Source organism: Pundamilia nyererei, unplaced genomic scaffold (genome assembly GCF_000239375.1).
Source record: "Pundamilia nyererei isolate P.nyererei 1_Seehausen unplaced genomic scaffold, PunNye1.0 scaffold00050, whole genome shotgun sequence".
In the NCBI taxonomy this organism is placed as follows: domain Eukaryota; kingdom Metazoa; phylum Chordata; class Actinopteri; order Cichliformes; family Cichlidae; genus Pundamilia; species Pundamilia nyererei.
In genome coordinates this window covers 137,011-155,824 of record NW_005187451.1, presented here as the reverse complement: position 1 = coordinate 155,824, position 18,814 = coordinate 137,011, and the positions used below count along the sequence as shown (strand labels likewise).

Here is an 18,814-nt window from a genome sequence, read left to right as displayed (position 1 = left end):
ACCTTTTGTTCTGTTGTCTGTAAAGATGAGCCCGCACCGCTTCAATAACGTTGAGGTCCGAGCTCTGGGAAGACTAATCCATGTAGAATCACCAGTGTGTGAATATGTGTGTGAATGGGTGGATGACTGAATGTGTAAAGCACTTTGGGGTCCTTAGGGACTCAGTAAAGCGTTATACAAACACAGGCCATTTTTACTATTGGAGGTCCATCTAGGTATGCTTTTACTGCATTTGCATTGTGTTTGGGATCATTGTCATGCTGAAAAATGAAGCCACTGGCAATCACATGTTTTCTAGATGGTGCTGCATACACGGTCAAAATCTAAAAGAACTTTTGTGTGTTCATAATGCCATCAGTTTTGACAAAATCCTTAACAGCACTGGCTGAAATCGAGCCCCAAACCATGACAGAGCCACCACTGTGTTTTACAGATAGTTGTAGGCACTGCAGATGTCGGCAAAAGCAGAAGAAAGAAGTGAGAACAAAATCTGCATTTTTGCAACAGAAGATACAATTTAAAGTTGGTTTGTTGCTAAGTTGTCTGTGGTTTACCCCTTGAATTCATTACACTTAAATGAGTCATAGGTCAGTGTTTTGTGGCTTAAAAAACAGAAGAAGACCAGGTCATGGTCTTCCTTGGAAGAAAAATATAAAGAAATTACTTCTGGACATCAGTTAGATTTACTTAGAAAAGCTAGTGTTTGTTTTTGTGTGAGATTGGCATGCAGCCCAAATATCTTTATTGTGTACAACATTTAATTTTCTGTTTCTAAAACCCAACGTCAAGCCAGCTTAATTTTTCTAATATTTTGATTTTTCTTCTTGTTAAATTTTCTTAGGATACCAGGAAGGGAATGCTAACGTTTCATATCTCTGATTTACAGTCTCCTTGAATGAGCAAAGACAAAGTGTGGCAAGGTTCAAGTCACAAATTTACCCTCTAAATGTTATTAAAAGTTAATAACACAAAATTTTGCTTTTCTCTAATCGGCTTTTCAGTTCAACCTTGTGTTCTTTTGTATTCAAGATTTCTTCCTCCCTTCTTTTCTTGCCTTATTTTATTAATTTCTCTGTTTATCTGGTTTAATCGTGCATCTGCTTCCTTTCTTTTGTTGGTTATAATTCTCTCAGCTTTCGGGGGTTTTGTCCTTCTTCAATGACTTCAACTGCATCTTCCTGGGCTTTTAGTTCAGCCTGCAGAGTTTATCAAATTACTTTCAAACAAATACATGACTCACTTGTCAAGGTTAGCAGAGGTGGCTGCTAGGATTTATTAATGAGCCTGTGGCTTTAGGGAGAGTTAATAAAAAGAAAAAACAGCCCTGCTCTTACCCTGGGACATTGTCCAGCGGTTGTTATGTTAATCACTTAGGCCTAATTAATACCATGCATATTATTAGCAAAATGAACATTCAAATGCCAGCATGCGTTAATTACTGCTGCAGAAGTCCTCTAGCCTACATTTCTCTTGTGAATTTTTGACAGTCTGCCAGTGCTAATTTACCTGAAGCCCTCTCATCAGCGCCAGAAATTATTGTATAAGTTTACAGAGTCAACAGAGAGATGGAGGATAAAATGTGCATTTAAACCCCCCACAAAAAACAGCAACTTTGAGGTGTTACTGAACTGCATCTGTTTAATGCAGAATTCATATTACCTGTGTACTTTTCAGTGTCTCTGCTGTTTGACTGTCCATCCTAAAACGGTGCCTAACTCGTACACAGGATGTTTAATGGTTGTTTGAGATGATCCACGATCTGGTGGGCATACCTGTGTGCGTTTTAGAGGGATTTCCTGATCTAAGCTCCAGTCCTTTCATTCTAAACAAACACCATTCAATGAGCCACAAATCCCTCGACTTATTGTTATTATTGAGGCAACGTGGGAAAAGGAAAAGGGCACTTACCTGGCTCACCTCCTTGTACTTTGACTTCAAACGACTATACGTGATAAGTCTGCATGCAGATATTTTCAATGTATTCACGTTTTTAACTCTTGCATCCAAATGAGCAATAAAGACTTACTCAGTAGGAATATATAGTTGTAGTATGGAAGGAAAGTACAGCTTGGTGGTTTTTAGGTTGTGCCTACAGGTCAGCACAGTTCAAGATACAGCAATTTATGTCAGCACCATTTCTGTGGTAAAAGAATGAAAACAGTGAGGGGGGGGCATTGTAATTTGGGTCAGCCAGTGTTGTTATATTTAAATTATGCGTGCCCCGACAGTAATGGAGTCAAGCCAAAGAGGGCTGTGTTAAAATTCTAGAAACCTATAGTAATATGAAGATGATCTCAGCCAACTTTAAACAGCTCCTTAATTAATCCTCCTCTTGCACACATAATTAATTGATTTACATGCTCACCTCCCCACAGCAGTCTCAAACAGTGCTTTCCTGCTGGGGAAGTTAATTGTCAGGTTAGACAGTCCCCCCCCCCCCTGAGAATTTGCAGTCTGAATTATAATTTCAACTTTTTTTCCCAGCGTTTTGGCAGTCAACAGCCTAATGAATTATCCTGTGACACTTACATAAAGAAGTTTATGGAGCACAACAAATGCTATTTGTTGGCTGTACTGGGTACAGTACAACAAGAAATGTTTCTGCTTTTATTGCTAAGGGGGAGGCTGTTTTATGTTTTAAGAAGATCTGCTACTTGTCACTGTCTTCAGCGTCTTCAGTTGCATCCACACTGGAAGGAATCTGTAATGTTGTGGCAACCACACACCACAGAAAGTCAATGACATTCAGTGAATTCAAGCGACTACATCCGAAAGAAATGCTAGCAGTGCTAAGGAGACAGGTCTGGAGATGAACAGGTCGTGAGCCGATAGTTAAACCTAGACAATCACAACCTGGAACATCCACAAGTGATTAGCTGTCAGCTTGACATGACAAGCAAATCGCTTCAAGTATACAGTTTTAGCTGTGCCTGGTATTGCCTCTGATGTTATGTCAGTCTTCCGGCTTGGGAGTTAGCGCTCTGAACCCTCCTGTTATTAATGGGACTACTTTGCACTTCCACTTCTGCTGTCCTGTTGTTCCGTCAGGCCCTGGTGCTTCCCAGTTCTCTCATGCTCCTTCCTGATGTTGCTGTCCGCTGGGGAGCAGCTGCTTATCTGTCTGGAACTTGAAGTCCCACAGAATCTTAGCCATGTTGTTCTCAACCACCTTCGGCAGTGTCGCTCACTGGGGACAAATCCATATGTGGCACCAATGGGGTGGCTGTGGCTCTCCCGATGCTTTCATCGGCGTGTGAATTTGTGTGTACATGTTAGATAGAAAGCACTTAGATGTAGGAAAAAAGTGCTTGTATGTACGTGTGTGGGTGAATGATATCTGCTGTATAACATGGTTTGAGTGCTCAAGTAGAGTTAAAAACTGCTATTTAAGAACCAGTCCATTTACAATGTTCCTGTACACCATCCTAGCCACCTGGGTGTTCCTTTCTGTGTTCAGGCTCTGACACTCATTAATTCTTAAATCTAAATGAAACAATTCTACGTAACTACGGAACAATTTTGTAGCTGTGAGGCCGACAGAGCCTGTTAGCTTAGTTAGCGCAAAGATAGAAACACAGTATGCTATTTTTGCTTTCTGCATTTTGTTGATATTAAACTAATGAGTTACTTAGAATTGTCACTTAGTAACACGTGATTTAGTAGCTCTGATGTTGATAGTAGGAGGATTAAATTAATTGTTGTTTCCAGTTTTTGTGCTGAACAGCTAGCATTAGCCTTTCATTTAGCTCTTGTTAAGGAAGCAACCTCCAAATATCTCTAAATTACTTTTAGTATTACAACTACAATAATAGCTGTCACAGTGTAATTGTGTAATAATTGCAGTGGTAATACTCTTACATTGTATTGTTTTTACAAGGTTAAACTTTGCAAGTCATATTGTACTGCCCCATTATATAGCTGTCTATTTTGTAGCTTGTTCTTTTCACGTCACATTTGTGCCTTACACCATAGCATCAGCAGATAAAACAAGGTGGCCATCTTTAGATATGCACTCTTGTCCTCAATCATCTGACTGTGATTGTTCTCCTTAGGCTAAAGGACAGGAGACTGGGCTCAATGTATTTGCTATTGTTCACAGGTTTTCCCCAGAGTACTGGAGTCAGGACAGAAAAATGACCATCTTGGCCACAGCCTGTCAAGTCAACCAGTCTTTTCCCTAGGTCTCTCCTGTGTTGCTTTCTTTCATTCACAGTCATTTCAAAGTCACCTGAGACCTTGAAAGGGAAAAAATATTTCTTTCTGAAATGTTTTAAAAATGACATGTTTTTTTCTGAAAAAAGAACAAGGGAAAAAAGCGTTGTGTAAACAGTCTCAGACTACTTTCAAGGCTAAATAATTCAACGGTTTCTCATTATCAGCTCCACTCCCGTGAAGAGCAGACACCTTAAAACTTCACAAAGGCAAGTGGGCGTCCTCGCTTTTCATTGTCTCTCTATGCTACAACTAAATCTGACATTATTCTAATTAATGAGATGAGTTCATTACTGCTCTTGGGGTTAATGTGTTGTCCTCCACAGATTAGTGAAGGGATTTCACTTTTGCTGGAGTACCTAATTAGATCACAGTGGGTGCTGCCTGCTTAAATAGATGGAATAATGAAAGTCGTCACTCTTCTCAGCAGCAACTTGATTACTGCGCCCTATCTCTGCTCATAAAAGGCTCACATTCACCTGGAACAGGACTCAGTGAAAGGAATTCAATTATATGTATCAATAAAACAGCAACAGCACTTTCTTTTTAAGTTTGAGTTGGACTAACTTGGCTGTGATGATCAGAATTCTTGGGCCAAAACTGCCATCTAAAGGACCCAGACAGTACTGCAGTCATACATTGTTACGCATCGAGGTTAAGGTATTACTGTTTCTGGACACAAAATTAACGAACCACATTTGAGAAATTAGTAATGAGCATGCGGCAGAGGAATACACAAATGCTGCATGTAAAGTTACAGAGATCATCATCATCTCTTTCGCACAGTCTGTTTTATTCTTGAACAACCATAATACATAAGTGTTAAGAATATTTAGTTTCTATACAAAAAACATGATAATGTGATTTTCCAAATGAACGTTCCTTTAATTTGTAAGAAAATTGTAACGTACGTGTATTGACATCAGTATCATGTCCTGTATGATCCTGTTATTATAAATAAAAATCATTTCTGATATAATAAAAATGGAAAACACGTTATCACAAAGGTTTTAAGCTCTTATTCAAAGTGTTTGTGTGTTCTCCTTCCATTTTTGCTTAAAAATACTCACTGGCCACTTATTATCACTACTTACACCTTGGTAGTACCATGTTGTCTATGGCAAATTCTGATCATACCATGTGAACGTGGCAACAGAGTTCATCAGAGCAGGCAATGATTTTATAATGTGTAGCTGAGTTTTGATGAGTGTGTAGTATGTTTTCTGTCTTTATCTTACAGAAGTGCCACCTGGTGAATCACGGTTGCCTTACTATCAGCTTGAAGCACTCCGACAATTCTCCTCTGACGTGTGACAAGGCATTTTCACCCAGCAAACTGCTGCTCTCTGAATATTTTTTTCTCTCTCTTTTTTTTTGAACAGGTGTACCTACAAAAAATCTTTAACCTCAATGACATTCAATACCTTTATGTTCTTTTATAGCTACACTATTTAAGATATTAGTATTAAGAGAATAAACAGAAAAACTGAAGGCTATTCGTAGTGTAAAATAAGTAATTGCAACACACCTAAAATATACACAATTTCCCTCGGGAGATGTTGGAGACCAAAGCAAGGTTAAAATCACACTTATTATTTGGTTTACAGTCATTAAATGGCCTGAAACAAAACTCCAAATTAATGTTAATCATGTTTTGTGCGTTTTACATATTCAAAGTAGTAACTGCTAGCTTAAAATGCTCAACTTTAAACCTTGATTCTTTGCACATAATCCTAAATGTCTCCCTTATATGCATCTTTATACTGTTAAGAATACAACGGCAGGGCTGTTGTATCACTGAGGTCACATCCTCTGCAGTTTTTACCTACTTGGCACTTTAGAAACCTGAGTAAAATTCAGCATTCTTTAATTAAAATGCTAATATGGTGATTTTTTTTTTATCAGCCAATTTCTGTCATTTATAAATGAACGTATTCCTAAGAGACTTAAACTAGTGAGAGAGTTTGAATGACCAATAATCCTGACTACATTATGGAAAACTAAAATAAGTCGTCGTAATAATTAAAAGTATTTGGCAGCTAGCATTTGATATGTACACAATTCCACTAGTAATTCTATTGTTTTGTACTTATTTATTACTTGTGTGTATGACATTGCACAAATCCAAATATCATTTTTGTCCTTTGTTTTCTTCACATTAATCCCACTGCCTTGAAGCTTCATTTTCTCTGTTGGGCTTCTTAAAATTCACCTAATCTCTATTGCCCGTCCCACCCACTTATCGTGTGGTTTTGTAGTGTCTTCTAAGAGGAGAATATTGAGTAGCATATTGCACTCAGACACTAGTCATTAGGCACAGGAACTGTTGTCTTTGAGATAGGCTGAAGTGGTGGAGGAGAAACAGGAGGAGGGATTATGAGACTAATTCCCTCATAACTTTTTCCCCTCATTAATTTTGTTGGAGGGCATGAGATTCTTTAAATGCTAATGTCCAATAAAGATGTCAGCAATGACATTTTACAGTGACTGCACAGATGTGAACAAGGTTGACTGTGTTGTTGTGGAAGAACTTTTCCCACTCGCCTCATCTTACTTGTCTCACATGTTAATTTGAAGGATCCTTTATTGGGATTAAACATAACATGTTCTGACACGTACACTTACTTATCCTTCTAATATTCAAACAAGGTCAGATGCAACGGGTATGTCCTGTCCTCAAAATAACTTTGTGGTACTGCTTGAGTCTAACAAGAAAAAAATATTGGCAACCACCAGCAGTACCCCTCAGCCTTCTAGTAGACACACAAAATCCTACGTCACCTCATTGTCAAGTTATCGCACTCACATGATTTTCAGAAAACTTAACTCTGAGCTGGAGGTCGAGGTCATTGAGATTCAAACTCATCCGAGATTTTTAGTAGACACACCTATGACATCAATATGAAGCTCCTACATGGCCTCTTTCTTGAGTTACCTCATTCACAAAGTTAAGTGTCCCAGCCACGATGACAATAATCCCATGAGATTCTTACAGCTGAGGGGTAAAAATCCAGACACAAAAACCCAAAATCAAACATTTCCAGAGGAAATAAACTTTAATTCACATACAATTTGATTCTATTTAATATACATACAATCAAGTATATTTAGAGGAAATTGATCGAGGTCAACGTGGCAACAAGTTGATGAGCCACCAAGAGAAATACATCCTTATTTGTCATCATAGCACACGCACCGATGTACAAAAAGGCAATCCTGTATTTCCTTAACAGCACCCATTAATCACCTAAAAACAAAGGACAAAAATCACTAACACTTCCAGAGTAAAATCAGTCCTTACAATCCCACTACGCTGAATTAGTGTCCAAAAGGTAGCAGGTGAAATGTATCTGTACACAGCTCCTTTGTTTTCTCCTCTAAGGACAAATCATCGTCCGAAAATCCCTTTTGAAGGGATACGATTGTTTCGACACACAGTCATTCTGCTGAGGCTGACCACATTGCCAAGCTGCAGTCGGCCCTGCGCAGCACCCTTTGGGAGTTTCATGAAAATGCGGCGACACTAAAGGTTTGCATAATATCGGTCCCTGTTCATGTAATCTCTGTACGCAAAATCGGCGTCTCCCTTGCTGTGCGGGATCCGTCCGAACGGCGCATGGTCGTTGAAACACGAGTCGAAGACCTCGTCGACTATTTTCTCCGCCTCGGCTCGGCTAATTTTCCTCACGGCCAGGATGGAGCGAAGGGCGCGGCCTCGGACGCACTCCTGTCCAAGGAAAGCACACGAGTTTAGTTTGAAATGGAAGCTGCGAGCTAAAATCTGCAAATAATTTTTGACCGGTGAAAGTACCTGATGATGCCGCTTAAAGCCGAAGTTGAATCTAGCAACTTCGTTGGTGAAGGAGCAGTCTCCGCTCAGGTTAGCTGCCCGGATCTGAAACAGAGGCACCAAAAACTAGAATCTTTGAGGAGCTTCACTCTGTGAGGCTTAACCAAATCCTCCCAGAATCCAGTCTCACTACTCATCAGTAAGCTTCACGATGCTTCCAGACACTTAGTCAGGGGGGAGCAACATTAGGGAATCTAAACAGCTGATGCCTCCCTACTGTTGGAAATTCCAGGTGATTCTCAGTGGAGCTTTTGGACACTAGTAGCATTATGGAACCACTCTTGTTATTCGGTCCCAGTTTTCTTGTGAAAAGAAGACTTCACCACTCACCTCTGAACAGGCCAGATGTCTGAAGTTATTGAACCAGTCCACATGGGCCCGGCAGTGGTCAAAGGCATGTATGAGCTCATGCGTGACTACTCGGTTCATGTGGTGCTGCTGGTGGATGTTGTTCTGACACAAAACGATCTGGGGGAAAAAAACCCAACACAAATACGGTCAGTTCTCATAGGCCCGCACGGTCTGCAACACCTCTGTTCTTGTGTTTCCTACCTGAGACGAGGCCGCGTCAAATCCGCCGCTGACCGTCCCGTCACAGTCCTCACAGGAAAAGTGCCGATCTTTAAACACTTTACTGCATCCAGAGAGGAAAAGTGAAAACACTGTGACGCTCTTTATTTTGTAAAACTGTGCTTTGGCATATTTGTCACACTAACATGTTTAAGAGCAAACAAATTGTAATATTAGACAAAGATAACACTAGTTAATACAAAGTGCAGCTTTTAAAAGATTATTTCATTTATTAAGGGAAAAAACTGTCCAAACCTACCTCACCCTTTGTGAAAAAGTAACTGCAATTAGAACTGCAATCAAGTGTTTTAAACAAACTGGTAATGAGTCTTTCACATCACTGGGGAAGAATTTTGTCCCACTCTTCTTTACAGCATTGTAATTTATTTTGGGGGTTTTAGCCATTCAGAGGTGGACTTGCTGGATCGTGCTGCAGAACACAAGTGTGCTTGAGGTTCAGAGCATGAAATGATGACCGAGCTTACAAGCAGTCCAGACCATCACACCACCATGTTTGATTGTTGGTATGCTATTCTCCTTAGTTTAATACCAAATGTAAAGAGACACAAAACCTTTCAGAAAGTTCAACTTTTGTCTCATCAGTCCAGAAAATATTTTCCCAAAAGTTTGGGAATCCTCGTCTCAAATGTGAGACGAGCCTTTATGTTCTCTTTGGTCAGCAGTGGTTTTCTCCTTGGGACTCTACCATGGATGCCCAGTCTCTTTCCTATTGTTGAATCATGAACTCTGACCTTAGATGAGACAACTGAGGCCCGCAGTTCTTTAGATGTTGTTCTGAGTTCTTTTGTGACCTCCTGGGTGAGACATCAGTGCACTCTTAGAGGCACTCCTGGGAAGGTTCATCACATCACTTTTTAAGAGCTTTTAGACGACTTCACTTTGTTGAACAGGTTCTATTTAAAAGATTTCTTAAAGGTCTGGTGGTAAACAGGCCTGGATGTGGTTAAAGAAATTGAACACTGCTTTCCAAAAACAAAAAAAACGTTGAAATATTATCGACAGTTAACTCATGTCGGGTGGGCGATTACTTTTTCACACAGGGCCAAGAAGGTTTGGGTAGGCAAAAATGTATTTATGTTTTGGGGAAGTGAAAATGTCAGTGAATTTGTTACTCTGGAAAAAATTGAAATGGCTTTTTGAGCATTTGTACTTAAGATTTTTATATGTATATAGTAGCTGTAAAACGAATAATCTGCAGCAAAGTTAAACTTGTAAAACTGTTCATTTCGACTGTTTGTTAATAATAAAAAGCAACAGCAAGAGTACCCCCCCTTTCCCATTTGTTGGGACTGCTCTGTATATAGGTATCACTACAGTAATATGAGACTAACAGTGGAAGGTCAAGCGTGGTACTTTATTTTGAAGTGGCACGTACCATCCTGAACTCTTCATGGCACTGAGGAGGAGTTTGGCGTAAGGACCTGAGAGAGAAGCAAACAAGCTAGTTAGCATTATCATTCACTGCTAACTGAATCCGCTAACGCTAAAAGTGCTGCCAATATAGACTGTGACTTTGTACACTGCAAAAGGCATGCAGTCCCCCGAACCGGCAGGTATTTGCTTCTTACTGCTGAGGTGACGTTCCCTTTTTAAAAAAAGTAGCTAACACTGATACTCACTGGTTTCCACTGCGAACTGTAACATGACCCGACACTTGTAGTTGAAAGTGAACAGGCTCTCTGCGATTGAGGTCTTTTTGTGCTCTCCCGGTTTTCTATCCGGGAATAAGTCATATCCATATTCTTCCTCTTGTTTAGTCTGGTCCATTGTGCGAAATGCCCAGAGTATGAAAATGTCACCGTGAAGGTCCTCCTGGTTAGCTGCAGACAGCTAGCAGGAGGGGTCGTCACTGTTTTGTAGGTCACGTGGGACATTTAGGTCAAAGGTAATGAATATGGAAATTGAGTTTGTTATCGCTGACGTCACTATTATGAAAAATAAAAATAAAATATAGAAATATAATTCAAAGAAATGCGGAGAGCAATAAAATGTTAGCCTTTTATATAGTTAATTGGCTAGACTACAGTGAAGATCGTCTATTCGGAATGGGCAGAAAAGTCGTTAACTCGAAGTGGGTCTGAGGACCAAAATTAAACCAGTGTATCAAACGTTTTCATTTATAAGCTGAGTATATTTTGTGTTTCGTAGTTAATGTACTGTCAATCTACAGGCGTGTCAGCTTATAACAAATTATATGGAGTGACATTTGTGCCTTTATTATCCAGTCAATAGATTTGCGATTATAGATTGGAGGCAGAGTCCGTGCAGGTTTGGAAATGTGAGTTCAAAATGCAAAAAGTTTTAGATTTTATCTTTTGATGTTAGCCATCCACTGGCGAGTCTTCACTGGAGTGACAGCTTGAAATCATCCACAGTCAGGGAACTTAGATATTTTTACTTGCAATAAAAATACACTGCCTTTAATTTTAAACTTCTCATGTTTGGGCGCACATTAAAGTCACCAAAGTGACCCCACACTAACATAGACGATCTCTGGGTACGTGCAGTGCTGCTCACGCAGAGCAAAGGCTGCTGGGACCTTGCTGTCATGGCTGCGAACGTAAACAGAAAGCTGTGAATAAACGGCACTTTTTTCTTGTAGTTTTTAGCCAAACTAACGGAAGCTAAACTCTAACTGTGAAGCGGGAAAAGCAGTAGCAGGTATTTCACACGTTTTGAGCAGCAACAGTCCGTTTATTTTATTTAAGTAAAGCAATGTTTTTGCTAGCCAGCTAGCTTCTAGCCAAAGAAGCGTGACGGCGTGATTCTCGTGTTTTCTTCCCGACTGCCGCACGAACCCAAAGGCGACAAGTGCCGCTAAGAGTTTGTCCCCCAAACAAATGTGTGTTTCACAGGGAGGGACATGTCCGTGGGAAACAAAGCCGCCGAGTTACAGCTTCAGATGCGGCAAAATGTGGAGGAGCTGCACAGCTTTGTGAGGGAGCTGGAGAACTGGGAGGCGGACATCAAGACGAAGGATGAGGAGCTGAGGACAGGGGTGGTTCAGGAGGTTCAGGTATGCCCCCCGCTGCAGACAGCTCGCGAGGCTCTTGGTGAACTGAAGTCCGTCCAGGTGTCAGCAGCTTCTTGTCTCTGTTGTAGAAAAAACTCCCTCCAGTGAGGAACAGGGACTACAGAGCCAAGAAAAGGGAGAAAAAGAAGAAGGAGGAGGAGGTTACTGGAGATGGTGACACAAAAACAGAGGAGGCCAAACAGGCTTCGAGAATAAAATCATACGACTATCAATCCTGGGACAAGTTTGATGTGGTATTTTTAAAAACCTATAAAACACACTTGGCTTTAGAAGTAAAACTTGTATGCAATCTGCTACAACTTTTATTTAATTTGTTTGATTTGTTGTGGCAGGAAAAGGTAATGGAAGAAATGGATAAGGAGGAAGATTGTCCTGCAGAGTCCAACGAGTCAGACTCGGAGGAAGCTTCAGTAGATCCAGAGAAAGCGCTGGCCGAGAAGGAAAAGGTGGATATTATATGTGAGGCATTAAAAAAAAGGAAAAATAGATGTAGTACTGTACAGGCCAATCACAATCAACCCAATGTACGACATAGGGTTTTGCAGGGGCTTGCAGTCACGATGTAGCTATGGTGTAGATGTCCTGCTGAAGGATAAATCTCCAATCAGGTGATCATGCAGGATACATCAAAATAAGTTATATAATCTGAAAGGGTCTGATACTCCTTCAAGGCCAATTTTTTTTTTTAATACAGTCATATTATAACCAAAAACTGCCTTTTTAAAGTGTTTTCCAGGTAAAAACACATCAAACGTGAGCTATTTGATTACTCTTTGTCACAGACATTTGATTATTGCAGTTTTTACCTGAAACTATGATTTATCCCATTATATTCCAAGTTTCTTATAGAGAGTGTGCACGTGTATTCATTTATCCTTGCTAACAACATTTTTTTTTGTCAGATGTTGTTGATTATTCATTTGTGGCGTTCCATATCCAATGTTCCCCTCATAACATGGATGAGCAGTGATTCTCTCGTCTCATCTTTACTTTTTAAAATTTCATGTATTGGCCCTTATGAGTCTAGATACCGATATATCTGCAGATGGTTAATGAGCACTTACATACGTTATGTTGTAGGATTTACAAAGATCAGAAGCCCCCCCCCCACACACACACACACACACTTTACAGCTATAGTTTCTGTTTAATTTTCAGGGTAACAATTTTTTTAAAGATGGGAAGTACGATTACGCGATTGAATGTTACACGAGAGGAATGGCTGCCGATCCTTACAACCCCGTTCTTCCCACAAACAGAGCTACATCATTCTTCAGGCTCAAAAAGTGAGTCGGAGCACCAAGAATGAAATCACACAATTAGAATGTTTGTGTAGTTTTTTTAATTTTATTTTTTTCATTATTTTTTCCATTTTGTGTTTGTGCAGGTACGCTGTGGCTGAGTCCGACTGCAACCTGGCAATCGCTCTTGACAGCAAGTATTTCAAAGCGTACGCGCGGAGAGGAGCAGCACGGTTTGCGCTGAAGAAGTATGAACCTGCATTAGAAGGTAACAAGCGTACCAACAAGACAGTATATTTTAATTTGAGCACCCTTAGATGACAGTAAAAATATCCTCTGTAGATTACGAGATGGTTCTCAAGCTCGAGCCTGACAACACGGAAGCACAGAATGAAATAAAGAAAATCAGAGAGGTGGGTTAGTGCACAATGTGTGTTTGTGTGCGCACAGTCAACTTGGCGGTTCATCCTCTTTGATCTTCTCCTGTGTCCGCTTCAGGCCCTTGGACATCAGGTGGCTGCCGTCACAAGCAAAGCTGCAGAGCCCCTGGAGGCCCCTGCAGTCGATCCTGATCAACAGAGACGGATAGAGGAGCAGCAGAGGAGACAGGAGGCGGTTTTCCAGAAGGACAGAGTAGGATTTTTGATGATGATTCATGAAGGTTTTCATGATTTTAGCAGTGTTTCTGCTTTCTTCCAAAAGATCTTAAGTGATGAGGGTTATTGTGTTTCTAGGGGAATGCCTACTTCAAAGAAGGGAAGTATGAAGCAGCTGTAGAGTGCTACACCCGAGGCATGGAGGCAGACCACATGAACGTGCTGCTGCCCGCCAACAGAGCCATGGCTTATCTCAAGCTGGAGAAGTAAGGATACTTTTTCTTGACACACAATAAAAAGGCCTTCTTGTTTCTGACTGGCTTTGTTTTTCCTTTCCTTCTGCTGCAGGTTTAAGGAGGCGGAGGAGGACTGCACTAAAGCCATTTTCCTGGACAGTACTTACTCCAAGGCTTTCGCCCGGAGAGGTACAGCCAGAGTGGCACTAGGAAAGCTGGAAGAGGCCAGACAAGGTGCAGTGTGTTTGTGTTTTTATGAGCCCAAAAAACAACATTGTGTCTTCTGTCTGTTTGCTGTTGGGTTGGTTTTAATCTTCGATTCTGTTTGTGTGTGTCACAGACTTTCAGCAGCTGTTGAAACTGGAACCTGGAAACAAGCAAGCCCTTAACGAGCTCCAGAAACTGCAGATGGTATGTGTCAAAATCCAGTCATTAGCCCAAAACTAAGAAGTAGTCATAGAAGAAGAAAAACAATTAAATAATGAGTCAAAAGCATTAGCTCCATTAGCTTCTGATGTCTTTATTGGGCTTGAGATTTTTCTCCTCTCACTTTAGTCTTTCTCCTGGTGTTAGTACACAGGCTCCAGTGGCCGTCTGCAGGCTGTGAACGGCTCACAGATGAGAACAGTCCAACCAATAGACAAACCAACACACCTTCGCTCAACCGTGAGTAGCAAATGTCTGTTTAAAAAGCATTTCCTGGATTGCAAGCGTCACTCTTGGCACCCCTTAGACTAGTGTATTTGTATTCTAATATGAACTATGTGAAAGTTTGTGATCCAGCGGAGCTCCGTTTGAACACGCTGCTGAGAGAAGACAAACACTTATTTTGCCATTGCTTGCATGCTATTTTGTTTTGTTTTGTTTTGTTTTGCAGGCCCATAAAAATCTTCAGTGCACATGTGACTTTTATTATGTTAATTTTAATCTTTCCTGGAATGACCAGAATCAGCGGTGGGGTCCTTTTAATTTTATAAAGCTTGAGAAACCTTTTTTTTCTCTGCAGAAACCTCTGAGGAGGATAGACATCGAGGAAATCAGCGGAAAGATTGTGGTGCCCGAGGGGGAATCAGGTGCATACAAGCCCTTGGTGCAGGAAGTGGTGAAGGAAGTAGAGGAGGCGTCTTCTCCCCTGTCTACATCCCCCAGCGCCAAGATGATCAAAATCGAGGAGCTGTCAGAGGTCCCCTCACAGGCATCAGAAAAGTAGGTGTCAGCATTTTTGAGTATTGCTCTTAACTTTTCTGCACTAGTTGTTATTTTATTGTATCAGTTTTTGTCCTATTAAAAGTTATTCTTCATTTCACTAGACAGCCCAAACAACCAGAGCAGGCAGAAACCGTTCATCCTCCTCCTGAACCATCAACCGAACCTTCCTCAACAGGAACAGACCTGCCTCCTCCACCAACAAACAGCTTCCAGCTGGAGGCGGACCTCCGCAGGATTGGAAACCAGCCCGAAACTGTTTACAGATATCTGAAGGTGAGCCTCCATGCGCTTTTCTTTGTCCCGTCTTCCTCCCCTCACCTCACCCAGTCGCAGCAGATGAGCCTGGTTCTGCTGTTAAAAGGAAGTTCTTCCTTCCCACTGTTGCCAAAGCGCTTGCTCATAGTGTCATATGATTGTGGGGGCTTTCTCTGTTTTCATTATATTTTTGTAGAGTCTTTACCTTACAATAAAAAAGCGCCTTGAGGCAACTGTTATGGTGATTGGGCGAGTATAAATAAAATAAAATAAAATAGAATTTCTATCAAGTTATCAAAGATTTTTGGCTAACAGGAAATAGCTGTTCTGAACCAAATGTTTAAAAAAATGAAAATAGGCTGTTGGAGTTTGTTTTAGCTGAAATTGTCGTCTTTGTTCTTGCTTTTTTTGTTTGTCTTGTGTTTTTATGTACAGCAAATAAAATCTGAGGCTTACGCCAAGATTTTCCACAACTCCCTCGAACCTGATATCCTCAATCTTATCCTGAGGACTCTACATGACTTCTACATCAAGTAAGTTTTGTTTTGTTTTTTTTAAATGGTGTCTACGTCAAAGTTATGGTTAATCGTAGTATTATTATGCATTAAGCATCCTGTTATTTTCAGTCATACTCAGACAAATAGGTGCAGCTAAACTCTTAAAGTAGTGAACACGTGTAGCTCTGTGGTGGATTTAAAAAAACAGCTTTGTTTGCAGGAATGAAGAGCCGGCCGTCATACTGGAGACTCTCAGGAGTCTTGCAAGCGTGAGGCGCTTCGATATGGCTGTTATGTTCATGTCATCACCAGAGAAGAAAGGTGGAGTCTTTACATGATGCGCCGCTGCAAACGGCTCATAGGTTCACTTTGTCTTTTTCATCCACATTTTTCCAGCATATTGATCATTTCTGGGGGGGTTTCTTTTCCTCACAGTGCTCAAAGAACTGTTTGACTTTCTTCACCAAGCCGACCTGGACAGATCATCTATCACGGCTTTGCAGAAGAAGTATGGCGTGTAATTGCATTGAATGGAAATTTGGCGCCTCAACAGACTTTGCATTTCAGAGAAAACCAAAAAAATCAGCTGTTGTTTGTTTGATGAATAAACTTTTGTTTAATAAGACTGCAGAGCTGTTAATCTTTCCTCTGGAAAGGCGCTGTCGTTTTCTGTCATAAGCCAGTTTATTTAAAGTTGGAGGCTGGGAATTCAGTTTCAGCTGCATTTTAATAAAAAATAAAGAAAAACTTTTCACAGAGGTTCACTTGACTGTTGATTAAGATAGACTCTGCAATTTGCAAATGCAATAAAAGCAGATGTTTACCTTCAATAGCAAGAAATTGTTCAGAAATGTAAATGGCACCAAGATATTAATCACAGATCCTTTATGGGGTTTTTGGAATATCTAGGCAGGCATACAGAGGCCATATTTAAACGTACCACTCCTGTTGTCCCAAATTTAAGTTTGTAAAAGTTTAATTGAGAATTAAAGGTTTTAATCCAATTTTAGTTGTGTTAAAACTCTGTAACAATATGAATGGGTCTGTGTGAGCAGTTTGAAGTAAGCCAAGAAAACTAAATACGTTTTCAGTAAACTGAACACCAAATAAAGAATCATTTTTTTAATGTGTTTGGACTTCGATAATTTGATGAGTCTCCCCAGGTGTGAGAAATGGAAGAAAATGAGTTTTAGTAAATACCCAAGCTGTTGAGTCTTAATAAAATCCAGGAAAATGTGGAACAGAAAGGTTGATTCTGTTCATCTGGACGCAGCGTTTTCAGTGGGAGAAACGTTTGGTCCAATCCAAGTGACGTCTTCAGTCTCAGCTGACTGCAGGTTTCCCCAATCTTGTAAACAGTACATTTGCATAATGACTGAAACCAGCCCACTGAATGAACAATGGGCTGTGAGGTCAGTTCATTGATCAATATGCAAATTGTCATGATCAAAGACCTGAGTATCACTCACAGCATTGTAATATGGTGACAGATGGACCCTTAGGCCCCCTCTCCAGTTCAGAGATGCTCTTTCCCTTAAATGGCCTCTTTGATTGCCGATCAAACCAGCGTTCCTCCCTGTCCAGGATGTGTACATCCCCATCATTGAAAGAGTGTCCACTGATGAGGTAGCTCTTCTGTGTTGTGCCATCCGCTTAGCCAGATGTTTGGTTTCCTCGATTTATAAATCGTGGCAATCCTCCTGGCACAGCGTACGCTATATTACTATGTTGGAGGACCGATTCCTTGGGGTGGACCAGTTTTAGGCGCAGCGTGTTTTGGGCTTTAAGCACCACAGAGACTCGGTGTTTAGAAAAAATGTGTCTCAACTGTTCTGATACTCCTGACACGTCAGGGATCACTAAGGTTATTGTAATTACAATAAGTGGAGTTATTTCAGTTGCAGGTTGTAACACACAGTAGCATCTTGATGAATCTAACTCACCCAACCACCTTCAGTTTGAATGCCCACCAAACTGTTGCATATGTCTGCATAGTTTTAAAATGCAAATGTTAGCTTTTGTACAGCAGGTGGAGCCAAAGCTAAAACAAGACTAGCTTTGGCTAATGAGAAACTGGGCATGCTTTCCAGTTCCAGAGCAGTTTTAAGACTATACACCAGGGGTCCCCAATCCCAGTCCATGAGGGCCGCTGTCCCTGCAGGTTTCAGATCTCACCCTGGGTCAACACACCTGAATCACATGATTAGTTCATTACCAGGCCTCTGGAGAACTGAAGACATGTTGAGGAGGTAATTTATCCATGTAAATCAGCTGTGATGGATCAAGGACACATCTAAAACCTGCAGGGACACCGGCCCTCGTGGACTGGGATTGGGGACCCTTGCTATATACACACTCTTACAGGTGATTTCACTGCACAGTCAGATTTTATTTGTTCAGATTTTCAGGATACAGAAGAAAATATCTCGCCATGTGTAAGTCGTTCTGATCCCATACGTTCTTGTTCACATGCTGAAGAATGTCACAAATGTCTTAATAGCTACGCCTCGTATGCGCCGTCCCTTCTGTACTCTGACATGAAAGTCCTTTCAGCTTCACTGATTAGAAAGTACAAATAGAGACCGGCCCATTGTAAACAAGTGAGACGAGCATAAAGTGCTGCATTGTCAGGTTGCAGGTGAGTCATTCACTCTCAAAGCCATTTTATCTTGAGCTGATTCACAAAGGCCGGAAAATCTGACAGAGAAAAACACACATATATGAAAAAGAAGCATTTAACAGTGAGATAAAAACTCCACATCTTTATTGTAGTTAACACTATAGTAGCAAATAATAATAATTTTTTAAAAATGCTTAGAAAATTAATAACAGATTGTCACGGTGCTTGGTATTTTGACAAAGCTTATTTATTTATTTATTTTCTGAAGAGTTGCAGTGAAGTTGCAGTGTGTTTGACCCCCTCTGGGCCACTGTACTTTTGGGATTTTCAAGGTTGTTTTATTCACGTCCATTCTCTCATAGTTTCTTAGTGTCTGGTTTCAGTCGGCTTTTAGTTAGTGCCTTCCATTTTGTTAAGGCTCCACCACCAAGGTAGATGTTCCCACTTTTAGTTACTTCCTGTTTTAATATGGT

At 40.7% G+C, this 18,814-nt stretch overlaps 2 protein-coding genes across 3 annotated transcripts; one reads left to right on the top strand and one right to left on the bottom strand.

Moving 5' to 3' along the window:
• Positions 1 to 7,077: 7,077 nt before the first annotated feature.
• atp23 (ATP23 metallopeptidase and ATP synthase assembly factor homolog) lies at positions 7,078 to 10,652 on the bottom strand. Its single transcript, XM_005733083.2, has 6 exons — positions 10,273 to 10,652; positions 10,029 to 10,074; positions 8,615 to 8,696; positions 8,393 to 8,530; positions 8,024 to 8,107; positions 7,078 to 7,939 (listed from the first exon to the last, which is right to left on the bottom strand). The coding sequence occupies exons 1-6, from the start codon at positions 10,418 to 10,420 to the stop codon at positions 7,736 to 7,738; spliced, it is 702 nt and encodes a 233-aa protein (XP_005733140.1). The 5' UTR covers positions 10,421 to 10,652; the 3' UTR covers positions 7,078 to 7,735.
• Positions 10,081 to 16,346, top strand: rpap3 (RNA polymerase II associated protein 3). 2 transcript variants are annotated; one of them, XM_005733084.1, is made up of 17 exons: positions 10,081 to 10,206; positions 11,509 to 11,669; positions 11,756 to 11,920; positions 12,020 to 12,133; positions 12,846 to 12,973; positions 13,075 to 13,196; positions 13,271 to 13,341; positions 13,427 to 13,561; positions 13,663 to 13,790; positions 13,873 to 13,994; positions 14,101 to 14,171; positions 14,334 to 14,426; positions 14,767 to 14,966; positions 15,071 to 15,242; positions 15,660 to 15,757; positions 15,942 to 16,042; positions 16,157 to 16,346. In XM_005733084.1, the coding sequence occupies exons 1-17, from the start codon at positions 10,185 to 10,187 to the stop codon at positions 16,240 to 16,242; spliced, it is 1,989 nt and encodes a 662-aa protein (XP_005733141.1). In that variant the 5' UTR covers positions 10,081 to 10,184; the 3' UTR covers positions 16,243 to 16,346. The 2 variants fall into 2 exon arrangements, with proteins under 2 accessions (XP_005733141.1, XP_005733143.1); XM_005733086.1 differs by lacking the exon at positions 10,081 to 10,206 and adding an exon at positions 11,137 to 11,314.
• The last annotated feature ends 2,468 nt before the right edge of the window (positions 16,347 to 18,814 follow it).